Here is a 19,105-nt window from a genome sequence, read left to right on the forward strand (position 1 = left end):
GGGCTTAAAGGGGTTGTCCAGCTAAAATCTTTTCCTTTCAAATCAACTGGTTTCAGAAAGTTATATAGATTTGTAATTTACTTCTATTTAGAAATCTCAAGTCTTCCCATACTTATGAGCTGCTGTATGTCCTGCAGGAAGTGGTGTGTTGTTTTCAGTCTAACACAGTGCTCTTCGCTGCCACCTCTGTCCATGTCCGGAACTGTCCACAGCAGTAGCAAATCCCCATAGAAAACCTTTCCTGCTCTGGACAGTTCCTGACATGGACAGAGGTGGTAGCAGAGAGCACTGTGTCAGACTGGAAAGTTACAGTTCCACTTCCTGCAGCACATACAGTAGCTGATAAGTACTGGAAGACTGAAGATTTTTAAATAGAAGTAAATTACAAATCTATTTAACTTTCTGAAAGCAGTTGATTTGAAAAGAAAAGATTTTCGCTGGATAAACCCTTTACCATCCCCTTGTCAGGCTCTGCATTTTTATGCCATCCATTTGGCCATACATTGTAAGTTCCAACGGTAACGTGAATACAGGGCTGATGGGGCATGTGCCCCAGGAGTTTGGGGATGGAAGGAGGACCAGTCAGCTAGCATATAGAGATACAGGGTTGCAGTAGTAAAAAGAGAACTTTGTTCAGGGGGAAAAAAAAACTGATTACAACTCTTAAAGGGAACCTGTCACCCACACGTGCCGGGGTGAAGGCCGCCCGACCCCCAGCTAGAGCCTTGGATACTTACCCCCTCTCGCCAAGTCCCGCCCCTGGAGCCGGTCCTGGGACGGAGATATCCTTGTCGGAAGCCCGACGCGCGTGTTGCAGAGATGAGTCCAACACCCATAGAGAATGAATGGAGACATCATTCTCTATAGGCATCGGACTCATCTATGCAGCGTCCGTCCCGGGACCGGGTCCAGGAGCGGGACTTGGCGAGATGGGGTAAGTATCCGGGGATCTAGCCAGGGGTTGGGCGGCCTTCATCCCGGCACGGGGGTGACAGGTTCCCTTTAACAATTTAACTGCCCTGGGCTATGTTCTCACAACACCTTTTTTAGGTAAAAAAAAGGTTGTTTTTCTATAATGACGGCCGTTATTAATGATCATTAATAAGGGCCGTCATCATCAAAAAACTGCTGTTTTTGACCTAACAAGACGTTTTAGGAATGTAGCGCAGAAGACCACTTTATTATTGTACAAGATCTAATGGGAATACTGCTCTCTTGGGACAAACACTTTAATTTTACAGCCATAACTGTTGTAAGTTTAAGAATTGTGCCCCTTTAAATCCCAATATGTGCCATATTTTGGCATGTCATTTGTTATGTAAATCTGTTTTGTTTTCTTTTTTGCCTGCTATAGCAAGAAAGCACATTTTGTATCATATATGTGACATGAAATGACCTGTATTCTCAGTACATAAAGTAAAGCACACATTCATGGGTAATGAGTGATCTGTATGCATGTATGAACACTGGTACTAAGGTCATACTGATGTTTACAGAAGAATCTTTTGGTGGAATGTATTGTTTAGATGTGGGCATCCATCACAATGAAGCGGCACTTGTCTAAACTCTGCCCAACCTTCTCTGTGTATGTTCTGATACAATCTAAGCAATGCTCCTCACAGTTATTATTGCAGGCAGGTGAAGTCACCCCAAACAGACAGCTCAACAAGTATAACCAGGTACAGAATTAAAAAGGCAAATAATGATCTCAATCAGTCAGACAGCAAATGGCATCTGCAATAGAGATGAGCGAACCTCGAGCATGCTCTAGTCCATCTGAACCCGATCGTTCGGCATTTGATTAGCAGTGGCTGCTGAAGTTGGATAAAGCCCTAAGGTTGTCTGGAAAAGATGGATACAGCCAATGACAATTCTGTCATATGTCGCATCCATGTTTTCCATATAGCCTTAGGGCTTTATCCAACTTCAGCAGCCACTGCTAATCAAATGCCGAACGATCGGGTTCAGATGGACTAGAGCATGCTCGAGGTTCGCTCATCTCCAATCTGCAAATAAACCTGGGAAAGAAATGCAATGGAATTATCTAAAACGTAAGAGTAGCTAATAAAAGCACTAATAAGAGCACCTGTAGCCAATCCCCCAAAATTAGATTTTACGATCATCAAATAGTTTAGGTTTCCCAGACTACAGGCCTTTTTACAGTTTTGAGGTGACCCCTCAGATGGGTGTGAACTTTATTTTAAAAATGGGAGTAAAAACCAGTTAATGAGGGGGACATGTTTGCCTTATATACACATTCTGGTGGCATAATCCCTTCCATCACTTGAGAGACAAGGACAGAATACAGGACATTCCAGCATCGGGTCCCGGATCACGCCGCCCCGTTCTCCCATACAGCTGCCGCCTCCTGGTCTGAGCTGCAGCTTGAGACGTGATGTCTTAAGGCAGCTCTGCCATTCAACAGCCAACCCTGGACTCCGCTACGACCGCTGAATGGCTGAGCTGCCTTAAGACGTCACGGCTCAAGCCGCAACTCAGACCAGGAAGCGTCAGCCGGCCGGGAAAACGGGGAGGCGCGATCTGAGACCCGGCACTGGAACCAGGGAGGTAAGTGACCGTCGGTTTCTATATCCAGCCCCCCCCCCAGCCGTACATAGCCCGGAGTACCCCTTTAACTAGTGCTATACTCAGGAAAGAGCCTGAGGCTTAAATGACATGCAGAAATGTCAGTCAAGCATACATAGGGGGTGTTATTGCTGGATTATTTTACATGTGGCATCTTTTATTACTGGTGGCCCACACACGTAGATAAGTTCTCTCTAACCCCTTTATAGAGAGATCTCCCAAGCCCCTATATAGTGGTGATAGTGCTTTGGGGGGTTGTTTTTATATCCTTCACAATAATTTTTGGAGTCTTGGTCATGCTCTTACAACCATTGTCAGACAATTCTGTCATATGCGCATTGTCTTGGTGTCATGGATGTGCATGATCTGCAAGGATGGACTTACACCCAAATCAGTTGACAGTGCCTTCCAAATAAATAAGTGGGCCCAGACCATAATGCTGCCACCACCGGCCCCCACACCCAGCAGCACCAAACTCCCCCGGACCTTAGGTTAACTCCCCCCGATGGACCCCTCACAGGCAACCAACGCCCCCACCCCCACCCCATACACCCACCCGCGGCACAAACCCAGTATACCGCAGCACCCCTGTATACTCACCCCCGGTTCCACATGAGAAGACCAGGAACAAGGACAGGTAAGATCACTGCTCTCCCCCCCCCCAGAAATAAAACTCCCACCATGGCCTGCTAAGAGGTCTTGATGGGGGTTGTATTTCTGCAGCCTTTGGCCATCCAGGTTGCAGAAGTACAACTATCATCATGACCTGTCAGCCGGGCATTATGGGAGTTGTAGTTCTGCAAGCTGTGACCATCCAGTTTGCAGAACTACACCTACCATTTTTTTCTTCTGATCAGGAAATCCTGAAGGTTTTTCCTGATGGTTTCATGAAGGTAAAAAACAGATTACTGTCAGGAAATCCTGATACATTCCTGATGACATTTGAGGTCTCCTGATCAGGATTTCCTGACAGTAAAAACTGACACAGACGTGTGAATGGGGCCTTAGACAAAAGTCTGAAAGCTTTAGCTGTCTGAGCATTATGGGAATTGTTGTTTTGCAACAGCTGGAGGGCCAACTGCAAAACCTGCACCTAAACTCAGGACAAGAGTTGTGCTGTTTCTGGAAGAAAGCGGCCATGTTTTTTAAGCCTGTGTTTTAAGACTCACAACTGAGGCTCCACGGACCCATTTTTTGCATATTTAAATTTATAGGGGGCAATGTATTAATGGAGACTCTTGAGTGAGTACATCATTGGATTTTTTTCCGCTTATGTCCCTGAGCTCAGTGATTGTTGTGCTTTGCTTGTCTATTTTTCATTGCCCCCATTAGCCAGAATCCTGCTCCACACTGACGAGGGGCAAATACCCAGAAACAGCTGTCTATGGATGGATGCCTGGCTTTGGTAAAAACCCTTGTCATTTCACAAAACTCGCAACAAAGTTAGACTTTGACACAAAAGGGGCAACCCTGGTATTTCCCTATTTATGTTCCAATACTCACAACCGAGTGGGACTTAGGGGCTATGTATCAGGGTGGTTTGGTGATCTCTGCACTGGGAGGTACCCCCTGGCAACAGGTTTTGAGACTTGCAACTGAGGCCACGGACCCATTTTTTTGCATAATCCTGGATAACCTCTTTAAAGCCTGTGGAAAAACAAAAGCTTTTATACCCATCTTACTGTTGTACTTTGCTTTTTGTACTGTGTTTGAACATCGTCTCAATGGGAATGGAAAACAATGCATCATGTTATTCAATGAGATTTCATCCAAAAGTTCTCTACCAGACATAATGTAGAATGCGGAAAGCCAAAATATAGTCACCATGATCTACTTTCAAGTGCATTCACCTTTACATAGTATTTTGTGCTGCCTGTACATAGAAAGCAGTATGATGTCATACCTGAACAAAGACCGGCTCCTCGCTTGCTGTAGTAGTTACAGATGGTATTTCTAATTTTAACCATGGTGGCTTCTTTCTTTGTAAACTGCTGGTACTGTCCCGACGCGCTTCAGTCATCTTTGTTCTTTTACACTTCTTATGTCTGCTATCGATAAAAAAATATATATATATTAATATAGGTATTGGTACTAAATGTACATTTCTTTGTCATTTCACTAACATAGGCAAATGGGAATATTAAGGTCAGCCTGGGCTGCATTTACATGCAAAGATATCAAGAAGGAACAGAAAACACTATTCATATCAAAGCACATATAGCCCTTCATTTCCCCATAATTTGGTTTCCATTCACACTGCAATGATTACACTCACTCCAGTTACTGCAATACAGCAAAGGCCTACCATTATAACCAGTCTCAGGTGCAGTTACATGGCTCTTGTCAGTCATACAGTACTTGTAATTACTTGTAGCTTTGGCCCCCTTTACATGTCCCAAAAAAATCTCTCTGGGTTTCTTATCAGGAAATCAGGACGGATTTCTGGACCCATAGGGGTACATTAGTCATGGACACCTTTCAGGTTTTTTCCTGAAGGGTGTCAGTTCTGGAAAATAGGTCAGGATTTTATATATCCTATTCTATTTTAGTCCAGAATTCCGGCACAGACTCCCCTATAGAAGTCTAAGAAAGCACTGGAATCCCGGCCGCTTTTCTGATGCACATCAGGAAAGTGTCTGGGATTTTGGATTGGTTGAACTCCGGGAGAGCGCACACCCCGTTTTTACTCAAGAGTGTCATCAGGATTTCCTGATGCACATCTGGATTTCCTGTGCTCCTATAGACTTCTATGGGGGCATCCGTTCAAGAAATCCTGATGAAAATAGGAGAGGTTCTTTAATTTCCTTACCTATATTCCTGAACAGACACCCTTCAGGAAAACTTCTGAAAGGTGTCAGTTTTCAATGCAACCCTATAGTTCAGGAAATCCTGACAGGAATTCCTGATAAGAAAAACGGACAGTTTTTTTCTAAAGTTGTACCTCTCATACACTGGACACCAGCAACACCTAATGGAATGGGCTTCCATATAACTGAGTGTGTGGTTCTATTGTGCTCTGTCACTTTGATGTGAAGAAGAGCATTGTACCTAGATGACATCCTGCACATTACACTGAAGAAATAGTTTTTGTATTTCCTAAGGAGGAATTAGAGGTACACCTGTAGCAAGAGGGAACATGACCTGTCTGATTCTAGCAGAGTGCAAGAATGATTGTTTGACTTGAAGCAATTGCACAAGGAAACAATAGATCATTTGACAGGAAGTTCTCTGATATCTACCTGGTCCTGTGTTAGCAGTCAGAAGACAATTCCTGCGTTGCATCCACCTTTATGCCTCACAATGGACACATTGTATACAAGCTGGTACATGACCCAGACAACTTCTGCTTAATCTTCCTTAAAACTGGTTGATCTTGTTGCCAAACATGAATTGTTGAAACAGTTCAAGCTCTCCCAATGAATGTTCAGGGGTATGTACACTCTTCACACACCTTCGGAGCATACACTCTTAACATCCTTAAGCTGTTGCTATTCACTTCCTAACACTTACGTGGATTTCCTTGCAATGAGTTTTAAAAGGTGCTCATGTTTTTTATACATTATTTTATTTAGTGAAGAAAGTCACAGCAGGATATAATATAATGACATTGACACATTTTATACAAGAAAATAGAAGCAAGAACCCAAACCACAAAACCACCAAGCCCTTGTCAGGGCAGGAGGGGGACACGGATCAGGGGGATCCCATGGGGTGAAGAAGCAGAGAAAGGAAGAGGTGAGAGCCAGTGGGTGGAACGCAACTCTGGAAGTGGAGGTGGAGATGGGGTTGTTGAGGGGTCAAGGCAAGAAATTAGAAGACACTTAGAAAAGAGGCCTAAAAAGAGAGAAAACAAGCTCTAGAGATGATTTCTATATTCTGAGACTGACGGGAATTGTATACAGCTTTCAGCATGTAGTTGCTGAGACTCTCCTCCTATATATCATTCATTCCAGCATACATAACATGTCTTTTTAGGGCATGTATAAATTGCCAAAAAGAAAATTACATTCTAAATACTACAGTGGATTTGAGGATTGTCTGGTGAAAAGTTTTTTTTTTTTTAAATAAACATGTTACCACAGTGCCTGGTCTCCATTGCGCTCTACTTTCTGATGCTGGGTTGGGCATAAGACTTTGTCGATGACCCAATCACTGGCTGAGGCAGGACACTACTAAAGTGATTTGCTGCACCAGGAAATGGGGTTATGAAGGTTATGAAGGCTCCTGGGGAAGGAGGGAGGGCAGTACAGTCTCTTTTTCTTTCATTACACAGCCTGCACATATTTTTTTTTTAAAAAACTTCTTACGGGACAACAGCTTTTAAGAATTTTGTGAGGATCCTGGAATGCACATGCACACATACAATAAGTACATAAGCTTGCCACAATGCTAAAAAAATATAAAGCTACATTGCAAACTGTGTTCATAAAAGTATTCCCATCAACTTTTCAGCTCCTATGCACACCTATGTATTTCTGTAGTTGCAGTCTGTAGTAATACTCTCTTGCATTATTCACCTACTGCATGTTAACATACATTAGGAAATTATGAAAGAAGTAGGAGACAGATCAGACTACACAGGGCTTGTCTGTAGTCTGTTACCATGGAGAAGCACATCTACATAAAAGCAGTAGAAACAAAATGGTTGGATATGTTTAACCAAAATATTTTTGCAAAGCTATTTCTTATTCTATGTTTAAACTAATTGAAGCTATACAAACACTGGTTGAAAACTTGTGCATAGCCTCTAACACGTCAGCTTTAAGTGTATCAATAAATTTGTGCACGAGCAAAATATTTTGTTACAATTATTTTTTTTTCATCATTTTGTTCCTTTAGACAGGGTTATGACATTTGATTATACAAAAAGCGGCCTGAGTCCAATTTGAAATATTAGTAACATAATATCTGTTAAAGATTCCTCCATCTTGGGCATGAACTATAACAGTCCATGAGGACAACATTATGTCAGGGCATCACAATCCAGTGAACTATATTTACTCTCCACTTCCTACAAATGTCTCTGCAATGCCATCACTTCTAGTCTGGCATCACTTTACACATCAAACAAGTGTTTATTTACTAGTCAGAATAGGCTGCAGGTGTTGGGTTTAGTCACTGGGAAAACCAATAAAAGTTCACAGGGTGCTTTTCATCAATGAACACAAACAGATGTGACGAAAAACCTTTAACATGAAAGTGAGATGACAAAGATACATTATTATTTTATAAAGTACAGCGCATGCCATCTGTATAACAATGGGGGCTATCCATAGGTAATTACAGTGTGTACTTTACCTCATTTTATTTCCAAGTACAACTATCTTTTGTAAAAAAAAATGCAGCATTCCCTATACAGATTAATCACAGATGTCTTCTCCGGGCACTGACTGTATTTTCAGGCCCTGCCTCCTCCTCGTTGTCAACCATTCTGAAGGAGGAGGCGGCCTGAGGACACAGCCAGAGGATGGAAGAGACGGATCATTAGCAGCGCTGATGGTAAATATAAACTGCTTGTGGTCTGGAAACTGACCGCAGAAATATATAATATATTTCCCTTTGTCTCTATCAGCTGAACAAACAGCTATTTACCCAGGAAGATGTGCGGCCGATAAAGATACATTTTAAAGCAGGTCTTAAACAGACGATCAACCATCGATGTCACTCTTACACAGGCCGATTATTAGCCGCAGGAGCATTTCTAAAGATATTCCTGGCCGGTAATAGGCCTGTGTAAAGGGTCCTTAAAAGCTGCTACTAGTAGACAAGTGGGTGGGATTTCCTGTGACAACTTTCTGTCAATACTAAGAAAATAGGAGGGGCTATTACACAGAACGATGGTTGTTAGATACGATCGTTATTACGATCGTTATTTCTATCTTTGCTGTGATCGTTTATTCCTTCTGATCTAAGCGAAACAATGGGCAATGTGCAATTACACAGAACTATTAGTGAAAAAATGCGGAACTTGAGCGAACGAACGTGGAATTACAGCGAACGATTAGCGATAGTTTTAGCTTCAGATCTAAATCAATGATCAACGACATACAAAGATTTTTCGATCGTTGCCTGCAATTACACAGAACGATTATCGCTTAAATTCAAACGATATAACGATTTTTCGCACGATTATCGTCCCGTGTAATAGGCCCCTAATGAGGAGACTAATAACTGCTAGAATAGGTAGGTAACACTGACCAGTAGATTAGTAAGAGAGCGACTGCTGTAACTACATTAATATGCATCACATGTTCCTCTGTTGTGTTGTGTTAACCTGCCCTATAGTATGTTGTAGCTGGCTCCTTCCTTTTAGAGCTGGCTTACAGATCTGGATAAGATTTGTGTAGGCCTGGTCTAAAGAAAGACTTGCTGAAAAATGAAATAATGCACCTTAAAGGAGTTATACCTTATACAAACGTTCCATGTTTCATGAACGTGCCATCTGTGGAAAGCCTGACATGGAGTTCCCCCCTGCATGGCATCATCTGTCAATATGGTGCTGGGAGCAAGTAATAAGTAGAAAGTAAAGAAGCAACTGCGTGACTGCTGCTGCCGATGATGCCGTGCAGGAAGGGGACACACACATACACCATGTCAGACCTTTCACTGATGGCATGTCCGTGAAAGGCTTTAGAGTTAGAATTGAATAAAAAAATTTATGTCACAATTGGCCTCTGACTGGAAAACTGGACCAGCAAATCGCTGATCGTATAGAAGACATTATGTCACATAGCAATTCATTAGCATTGATAAACTCATTAGCTTCTCATTTGCTTAAAGAGGCACTGTCATATTTTTTTTTTTATCGCCTGGACAATAGTCCAGGCGATTTTAAGAAACTTTGTAATTGGGTTTATTAGGCAAATATGCCATTATCTGTATTTAAAAAGACTTTTCCAAGTTCCCCCCTATCTCTCATTCACTGCAAAATATCAGGAAATTGTGACTTGTTGCATCAGACACAACCCTGTCTGTTCTATAGAGAGTGGAGGGAGTCGGCAGCAAAGAGCAGAGAACAAATGATTACAGGCACAGAGCTGGGTAACAGTGAATTCTGAGGTTTGAGATTCAGTGCTCACTGTCAGAGGAGATAGCAGGGTCATGTAGTTGTAAATTAACTCTTTGTTGCCCTGTTTTGGTGTCTCATTTCCCTCTCTCCATAGGAGAACAATGAAGACAGAAAGGAGAGCTTCAAACTGCTTTTTCATGATAAAAATTAATGTTTCGGCTAATAAACCCAATTACAAAGTTTCTTAAAATCGCCTGTACTATTGATTTCTGCAAAAAAAAATTTAATGGCAGTGACACTTTAAACTCTGGCAAGTGTATCATTGCTAATGGATCACTAGTGACATTGCCTCTGTGGTCTTTTCTCCATATGGTCAGTACCTTGGTGGTCCTGTTTTCCAGTCAGTGCAATTCTGGCCTATAGTGTCATTTACAGAGACCAGAAGAGCCACACCACCCTAGGGAGAGGATCTGGCTGTGACCGGCTCATTATAACATAAGGCTGTTTTTGGTTGTCGCGCCGTCCAGCACAGCACACTAAGATGTAAGATAACTCATTACGCCTGAGGTACGAGATGAGCAAAGTAGGTTTGTTTTGCTTTGTACTAAGCAAAACTGATCTGCTCTCATTTCCCTTTTATTTGGTAAAAAAAATGTCCAACTGAGGGACATTTTGTTACTATGTCAAGAAACTTCTAGCCTGGATGCGAGATAACATATAGATTATCAAGGAGGTCCCATATTGCATGCCACAGCACATCTGCCTACACATGTTGCAGCTGGGGTATAGCTCCTGGACATGTGGACAAATTGATATTTATGTAGCCTCCTTATATGCTACTTCACATGCAGTTATAATATATTTTCCCTCTTTATGGTAATACACTCTGAGAAATAATGTTTAGCTTATTACTGTCCAAGAAAAATAGATGTAGCTTGTATTACATAGTTTAACTTTTGACAAAGATCCAAGTACGGAATTGAGCCTGTACATTTATTGTACATATAGAGGAGAACTTCACAGATCATCCATTTCAATAGCATTAATCCCTGTAGATCGGGATCTAGTTAATGATAAGAAAGTCATAAGGGCCTTGTACCAAGGAAAACTAGATATCTCTCTTTGAGACCCTCTTTGCATCCAAAGAAAATGCAGAGCAATGGAAATGCACAATATATCAAGATAGAAGACATGCATGATTTTCCATTAGTTTAATTCATTGATATATTGGAAAACATTTAATCACTTTACTATATTCCATTAAACAAAGGAATGACTGTTGTATCCTGGTCAAATTTGATCTTGTCTCCCACCCCCCTGAGTGATTCACTGTCTATGATGGTCCCCTCTAGCCTACTCCTGAGCAGACAAGGAGTAATAGAAGCAGGTGTTGCATCTTCACTGATGCACTGCAATGAATTGATGCAGTAATAAAATTATTTTAAATGGCACAGAGGATCAGAGCCGGCACTGCCAATCCCACATAGACAAAAAGACAAGACATAAACAGTATATCCCATGTAAGATAATATCGGATAAAGTCCTTATTATGGGGCTCAACTTCAAAGACAAAAGGTGCTTGATCATAATATGTGCTCAGAAATGAGAAGAAAAAAACAACACAAATTAAATTTAAAAAGTTCTTTACTTTATTCCACTATCGGTGTTACAGGTAGAGAATACAGTGCTGTGTTGCGTTACAGGTAGTAACAGTGTGCTGTGTGGTGTTACAGGTAGAGAATATAGTGTGCTGTGTGGTGTTACAGGTAGAGAATACAGTGTGCTGTGTGGTGTTACAGGTAGAGACTACAGTGTGCTGTGTGGTGTTAAAGGTAGAGAATACAGTGTACTGTGTGGTGTTACAGGTAGAGAATACAGTGTGCTGTGTGGTGTTACAGGTAGAGACTACAGTGTGCTGTGTGGTGTTAAAGGTAGAGAATACAGTGTACTGTGTGGTGTTACAGGTAGAGAATACAGTGTGCTGTGTGGTGTTACAGGTAGAGAATACAGGGTGCTGTGTGGTGTTACAGGTAGAGAATACAGATGGCTGTGTGGTGTTACAGGTAGAGAATACAGCGTGCTAAGTGGTGTTACAGGTAGAGAATACAGTGCTGTGCAGTGTTACAGGTAGAGAACACAGTGTGCTGTGCAGTGTTGCAGGTAGAGAATGCAGCGTACTGTGTCTTGTTACAGGTAGAGGATACAGCGTGCTGTGTGGTGTTACAGGTAAAGAATACAGCGTGCTGTGTGGTGTTAAAGGTAGAGAATACAGCGAGCTGTGTGGTGTTACAGGTAGAGAATACAGTGTGCTGTGTTGTGTTACAGGTAGAGAATACAGCGTGCTGTGTGGTGTTACAGGTAGAGAATACAGTGCTGTGTGGTGTTAAAGATAGAGAATACAGTGTGCTGTGTGGTGTTACAGGTAGAGAATACAGTGTTCTGTGCAGTGTTACAGGTAGAGAATACAGTGTTCTGTGCAGTGTTACAGGTAGAGAATACAGCATGCTGTGCAGTGTTACAGGTAGAGAATACAGCGTGCTGTGTGGTGTTACAGGTAGAGAATACAGTGTGCTGTGTGGTGTTACAGGTAGAGAATACAGTGCGCTGTGTGGTGTTACAGGTAGAGAATACAGCGCGCTGTGTGGTGTTACAGGTAGAGAATACAGGGTGCTGTGTGGTGTTACAGGTAGAGAATACAGCGTGCTGTGTGGTGTTACAGGTAGAGAATACAGCCTGCTGTGTGGTGTTACAGGTAGAGAATACAGTGTGCTGTGTGGTGTTACAGGTAGAGAATACAGTGTGCTGTGTGGTGTTACAGGTAGAGAATACAGTGTGCTGTGTTGTGTTACAGGTAGAGAATACAGCGTGCTGTGTGGTGTTACAGGTAGAGAATACAGTGCTGTGTGGTGTTAAAGATAGAGAATACAGTGTGCTGTGTGGTGTTACAGGTAGAGAATACAGTGTTCTGTGCAGTGTTACAGGTAGAGAATACAGTGTTCTGTGCAGTGTTACAGGTAGAGAATACAGCATGCTGTGCAGTGTTACAGGTAGAGAATACAGCGTGCTGTGTGGTGTTACAGGTAGAGAATACAGTGTGCTGTGTGGTGTTACAGGTAGAGAATACAGTGCGCTGTGTGGTGTTACAGGTAGAGAATACAGCGCGCTGTGTGGTGTTACAGGTAGAGAATACAGGGTGCTGTGTGGTGTTACAGGTAGAGAATACAGCGTGCTGTGTGGTGTTACAGGTAGAGAATACAGCCTGCTGTGTGGTGTTACAGGTAGAGAATACAGTGTGCTGTGTGGTGTTACAGGTAGAGAATACAGTGTGCTGTGTGGTGTTACAGGTAGAGAATACAGTGTGCTGTGTGGTGTTACAGGTAGAGAATACAGTGTGCTGTGTGGTGTTACAGGTAGAGAATACAGGGTGCTGTGTGGTGTTACAGGTAGAGAATACAGCGTGCTGTGTGGTGTTACATGTAGAGAATACAGCGTGCTGTGGTGTTACAGGTAGAGAATACAGTGTGCTGTGTGGTGTTACAGGTAGAGAATACAGCGTGCTGTGTTGTATTACAGGTAGAGAATACAGCGTGCTGTGTGGTGTTACAGGTAGAGAATACAGCGTGCTGATTAGTGTTACAGGTAGAGAATACAGCGTACTGTGTCGTGTTACAGGTAGAGAACACAGCGTGCTGTGTGGTGTTACAGGTAGAGAGTACAGAGTGCTGTGTGGTGTTACAGGTAGAGAATACAGTGTGCTGTGTGGTGTTACAGGTAGAGAATACAGCGTGCTGTGTTGTGTTACAGGTAGAGGTAAAGTCCACAGCAGCACAAACAAAAATAGAATGGGGCGGGTGCCCGTCTCACCACTCCGGCCCAGGGGTGGCAGCAAGATCCAAAAAAGAGATGAGAGACAGCACATCCAAGGAATAAAAGTGATGTTTTAATGACACACCAGTGCGCACTGGTGTGTCATTAAAACATCACTTTTATTCCTTGGATGTGCTGTCTCCCATCTCTTTTTTGGGTGTTACAGGTAGAGAATACAGCGCGCTGTGTGGTGTTACAGGAAGAGAATACAGCGCGCTGTGTGGTGTTACAGGTAGAGAATACAGCATGCTGTGTGGTGTTACAGGTAGAGAATACATTGAACACAAAAAGACAGGTGGCTCAACCGAATACTACATGAAACTACGGGGTGCCACTCAATGTCTAGATAGCAATCATGATAAACCAAAAAGAAACAAAGAGCTAGACATGAATCAAAGAGTGCACTCCACCATACGATTTATGAAAAATAGAAAAAATTTATTTTATTAGTTACAAATCACATAGAACACTACACAATACAATTAAAAACAATTTAAAAAGTTCCAGTCAGGAACATACAAATCTACGGTCTACCCACAAAATCAATATTGGGCATCAGACCTACGGGGGGTAGCATACAAATAATATTGTTGACATGACCCAAGTGAAATATATTAGATGTCAAAAAATAATAAAGTCAAATCCCTAGGCACCGCGTACAAAAAGCTAGTGTTGCCTGGAAAAACAGTATTATGCAAAATGAAATCTTATCAATTCAGAAGAAAAAATGTAATCAAAAACCATGATAATGAAAGCATAAGTCCAAGTGTCGACAAATCAAAAACCAAATCACTGCACTGAAAAACCAAATGTCAAAATATATGTATAAAGAAATATCACCCAAAGCAACACAGGATGGATGTCGGTGCCTGAATGGAGCAAGGGTCATGGAGCTAACACCCCCGAAAAAGAACCCCACGCGTATCGTCACCCTCCGGTGACTTTGTTTCTTTTTGGTTTAACAGGTAGAGAATACAGTGTGCTGTGTGGTGTTACAGGTAGAGAATACAGTGTGCTGTGTGGTGTTACAGGTAGAGAATACAGCGTGCTGTGGTGTTACAGGTAGAGAATATAGCGTGCTGTGTGGTGTTACAGGTAGAGAATACAGTGTGCTGTGTGGTGTTACAGGTAGAGAATACAACGTGCTGTGTGGTGTTACAGGTAGAGAATACAACGTGCTGTGTCATGTTACAGATAGAGAATACAACGTACGGAATACGAGTAACAGTGATGCATGGTTGCCAGTGGATGACAGTGTAAAGAAAATTATAAAGTTATACTTTCCCGGTGTCCTGCTACCTTTCCCCCCGCGTTCTCTGCTCACCGCAGCCGCTGCTGACACTTCTGGCCCTATGGGGCTCAGTGACTGGCTGAGCAGCCTGTCACTGATGAGGCAGGGCCAGAAGTGTCAGCAGCGGCTGTGGTAAGACAGCAACACGGGAAAAAGGCAGCAGGACACCATGGTAACATGGGTAAGTATACATCTTTATTATTTTCTATGTAAAACTAAGGGCTGCACGGACATCACTAACAATGTCTGTGCAGCCCTCACACACGATTATTGAGCCATGTATATGCTCAGTAAGCAAGCGACAATCTAGCAGATCAGCAATGTTGAGCCATCTAAACTGGCTCTTAGCTATCCCTTTGCTTTAAAAAAAAAAAAAAGAGTTTTTTTATGTTGCAACAAAGTGCCAAAGAGGTGTTGCTGAGGCACTTTACTGCAGCATAAAACTGCATTTTTTTTGCCGATTGCAGTCATTGATAGCTAAATGTAAGGTAATATGAGTATCCTTTCCTCTAGCCCTATGTCACACTGCCAACTACTTGGTACTAAATTACCTGATGACAAGTTCACTTTAAATAAGTGCTGCCTTATCCAGTGGTCACAGTCCTTAGATCATTCTAGGTGTGTGAACTTTGACACACTGCATATAGTATTTCTGTATTATCAAACACTGTCACATGAGCTGTATCCACATTCAGGTTTACAACACCCATTCATTACACATGGCTGTGTCAGACTATATACCATGTGACTGTATGAGGAGGCGTGAGGATGGATTACTTATATAACAGCTATTTCTAGTTTAGTCATTTCTCTAATTATTCCCACATTAGATGGGTACCATGCCACAATACACTACTTTACTAACTATGCCACTGTACCCTATGTGGATGGTTAAAGGAGAAGTCCTTTGAAAAATTTTATTTAAGTATTGTACAATATATACTGATTATGGGAAATGCACATAAAGTGCTTTTTTTCCCAGCACTTACTACTGCATCAAGGCTTCACTTCCTGGATAACATGGTGATGTCACAACCCAACTCCCAGAGCTGTGCGGGCATAGCTGCTGGAGAGGATCATGGCAGAGGGATGCTCAGTTTCCCTCCAACACCCCACATCCCTCAGTGTCCCCCTGCCATCATCCTCTCCAACAGCCACAGCCTGCACAGCTCTGGGAGTCGGGTCGTGACATCACCATTTTATCCAGGAAGTGAAGCCTTGATGCAGTAGTAAATGAAGGGAAAAAAGAACTTTATAAGCATTTCTCATAATAAGTCTATATTCGTAATTTGTATAACTTTTGGGGGGATATACAATACTTTTGCTGGACTTCTCCTTTATAAAATTTTCACCGGACTTCTCCTTTAAAGGTTAACTTCAGTCACAAGTAAAAACACAAAAGATCGCACCTCCATCAACTGAAACGTATAAGATGTGTCAATGCCAGCACCAAAAGGATTAATCCCATTAAAGACTCCACAATTACGACAACTACATGATGTAACCAATGATGACAAGGACACAAAATCATGTTGCATTTGCAAGAAGACCACACAAGCCCAGCCATGTGAAAGGAAAACAAGTTGTGGAAGCTTGTGGTTATAGAAAAAAGTTTACATAGTAGCTGCATTCTGTGGTGCTTATGTCATGTGTTTTATTCAGGCTCTCAGCTTCTCTTTCCCAGACAAACTATGTATTCTTCAAAGACTATCATTAGATAGGATTTTATATCCTGTCCTAGACAGTGACCTCTGTAGTCATCACAACATAGTGTGGCGAGGTATGAGAAGGATGCGTGCTTCTCTCCGGGACATTCATAGAGATGGCGTCTGTGGAGATCCAAGTCACATGAATAAGTGTTAAATATCCTACACTGCAAGACTCCAGGGTCACCCATGCATCATGTCATGTCTATAGACAGAGTGATAGTTTTATAAGTAGAATACCTGTATATGCATTTTGTGCACTTAAATTTAGTTACTTCCGTGCATTGGTTAGGGCAAAAATGATCTTTTAATCTGCAGCAGCTGAGTCAAAGAGAAGTGACGTAGAGCATCCGTGTCCTAGGCCTGCAACGCCTCTCCTTTCTTCCTCCCCACCCACTCATTGCTTGTCTAAACAGTCCTACACTTCATTGACTCAGCTGCTGCAGATTAAAAGATCATTTTTTACCCTAACCAAGGCACAAGGAACATTTTAAAAGACACAAACGGGAAGGACTTATGCTACATTTACACGGAGCGATAATTCGCACAATCGATTGTTTAATGATTTTGAAGCAACGATTTGGTTTTTATAACGATCAGCGTTTAGACGAATAAATCGTTAGAAAAAACGTTTGAAAATTTGTAAGAAAAATCGTTATTGCGATCGTTTTTAAGATCTCTTAAGCCCGAGCGACGATTTAAGAACATGTGGAAAGATCAAAATTAACGATTTCTCGCTCGTCGTTTGATCGTTTGCTGTGTTTACACGGTACGATTATCACTCAAATGCAATAGTTTATGCGAAAATTCCAACGATAATCGTTCCGTGTAAACGCAGCATATCTGTCATCAAATAGACAGTACCAGCGGTTTGGGGGGTGGGTTGGTGGATAAAGTATCGCTTTAAAATAAATATTTATTCCACACATAAACGCTGTCCATCTGGAACCACTAACAAGAAATGTGTACAGGTGACTACACTACAGATATTTACACGTTCACACACCCATACAAACTGATAGCTCTCACTTGCCCTCTCTATCCATAAAGACATTAGTACTAAATGTTATTAATGCATCAATCAAATCTCAATCCAGTCTCAATCCAATCTGACCATACTTTGCCGAGCTTGTGCATTTACAACTCACGTAGAGCACCTTATACAGTGGTTATGGGGAAGACTGAAACTCCTTCTCGGGCTGGCATCTAGTACAACCCCAGAGAGCTCCAGTATCACCCAGACTCCTCCTCATACAATAAATAAGCCACTCTGGTGGCCTCCAGCTCACCAACACAACACCAATGAATAAATTAAGGCCTAAACGTGCTTGGGCACCTAATACTTAAGTCAGCCAGACCCACCACCACTGCTGGGTTTGATTGTATAAGTGTATGGTAGCCTCCCAAGAAGGGTCAGGGGTGCTGGATTTTTGCTTCCGGACTTCCTTCTCTAGAGAACCCATGAACGTTCGGCCAGGTTGAATGCACATATGTATTGCATTGCATATTGTATTGCATGTATTGTATATGGATGCCATGATTGCCTAAAAGGATTTGTTGTGCCCAAACAAAGTCCCATGTCTACAGTCAGCTGAGTCTGCTTGCCATGGTAAACACAACAAAACATCTGCTTTTACATTCTACTTCTCACAGCCAAACCAAGAAAATACAGCCATAAACAATGGACTATGAAAAAAACTGTTCTGAGCCTAATAAGTCCACATTTCTGGAGATATAAGTAATTGGGAGGGTCAGGATGTGACACTAGTAGCACAAGGCCATGGACCATCTTGGTTGATAGCATTCAGACATGTTAACTAATATATACTTGTTTTTTCTAGGAGCCCTTTAACTGTACTGTAAGAAAGTGGGAGAAGTTCACAGGGCATTAAGCCTGGTAACTGAGTAATCTTCTGCTATTATGATGAATACTATATTCAGTATGAGTAATACACTACACCCAAAATGTTATGAAGTCATTAGCATTCTGACAGTGGGACATATTTGGACTCTCTTAGGACTCCGTTTTAGGTGGAATATCTCTGTATTATAATTCTGCATGCTTGGACTGGTAATATGAATGGGTCAGTAGGAGTACGCATAGGAAGGTTGGCAAAAGCTTATACAATGCCGACAGATGTACTGATTTTGTAATGGAAAGGTCAATTTCAACACCACTACGCTAAATTTATTCAACTAAAAAAAAAGTAACAACTTTCACTTCTAGAGAAAGGCCTAGTGCAGACTTTACTGTATACATGAGGTTTTTACATGACTGGGATAGAGTCATTTACATTACTACCAAAATATCAGAATTATGTACCTAGGCTTACGTGTGTCATATAACTGGAAACCACGTGACTGTAAACATGTCAGTGCAAATCTCCTACACTTGTCTTTGTTGGGCCGCTGTGTTAACTCATCTCACTGACACAGCAATCCTACAACCAGCTGTTGGCCCCTTATATTGCTGTGCAGCTGATCATGAAGACTGAGCTCTTGGGTATTGGTTCTTTCTTAGTGATCACAGTGGATAGTAAAGACAATTCTGGAAACATTAGAGAATCTAGAGGCCACTGAAAATATTCTGGCATGTTCAAGACCATATCTATGTATATTTAAAGGAATAGTGCAGCAAAAAAGTTT

The 19,105-nt window shown here is 41.9% G+C and overlaps 1 protein-coding gene across 2 annotated transcripts in view; it reads right to left on the reverse strand.

The window, feature by feature from the left end:
- RHBDF1 (rhomboid 5 homolog 1) overlaps positions 1-19,105 on the reverse strand; it is a 111,064-nt gene that overhangs the window by 53,000 nt on the left and 38,959 nt on the right. Inside the window, exon 2 of one of the 2 annotated variants that reach the window (XM_069983644.1) lies at positions 4,490-4,631. In XM_069983644.1, coding sequence (XP_069839745.1) covers positions 4,490-4,606 — 117 coding nt within the window. In that variant the 5' untranslated portion in view covers positions 4,607-4,631. Of the gene's footprint in view, positions 1-4,489; positions 4,635-19,105 lie in introns of both variants that reach the window. The other variant, XM_069983643.1, reaches the window with a different exon arrangement.

The sequence above is a fragment of the Dendropsophus ebraccatus genome, chromosome 9 (assembly GCF_027789765.1).
Source record: "Dendropsophus ebraccatus isolate aDenEbr1 chromosome 9, aDenEbr1.pat, whole genome shotgun sequence".
NCBI lineage: Eukaryota > Metazoa > Chordata > Amphibia > Anura > Hylidae > Dendropsophus > Dendropsophus ebraccatus.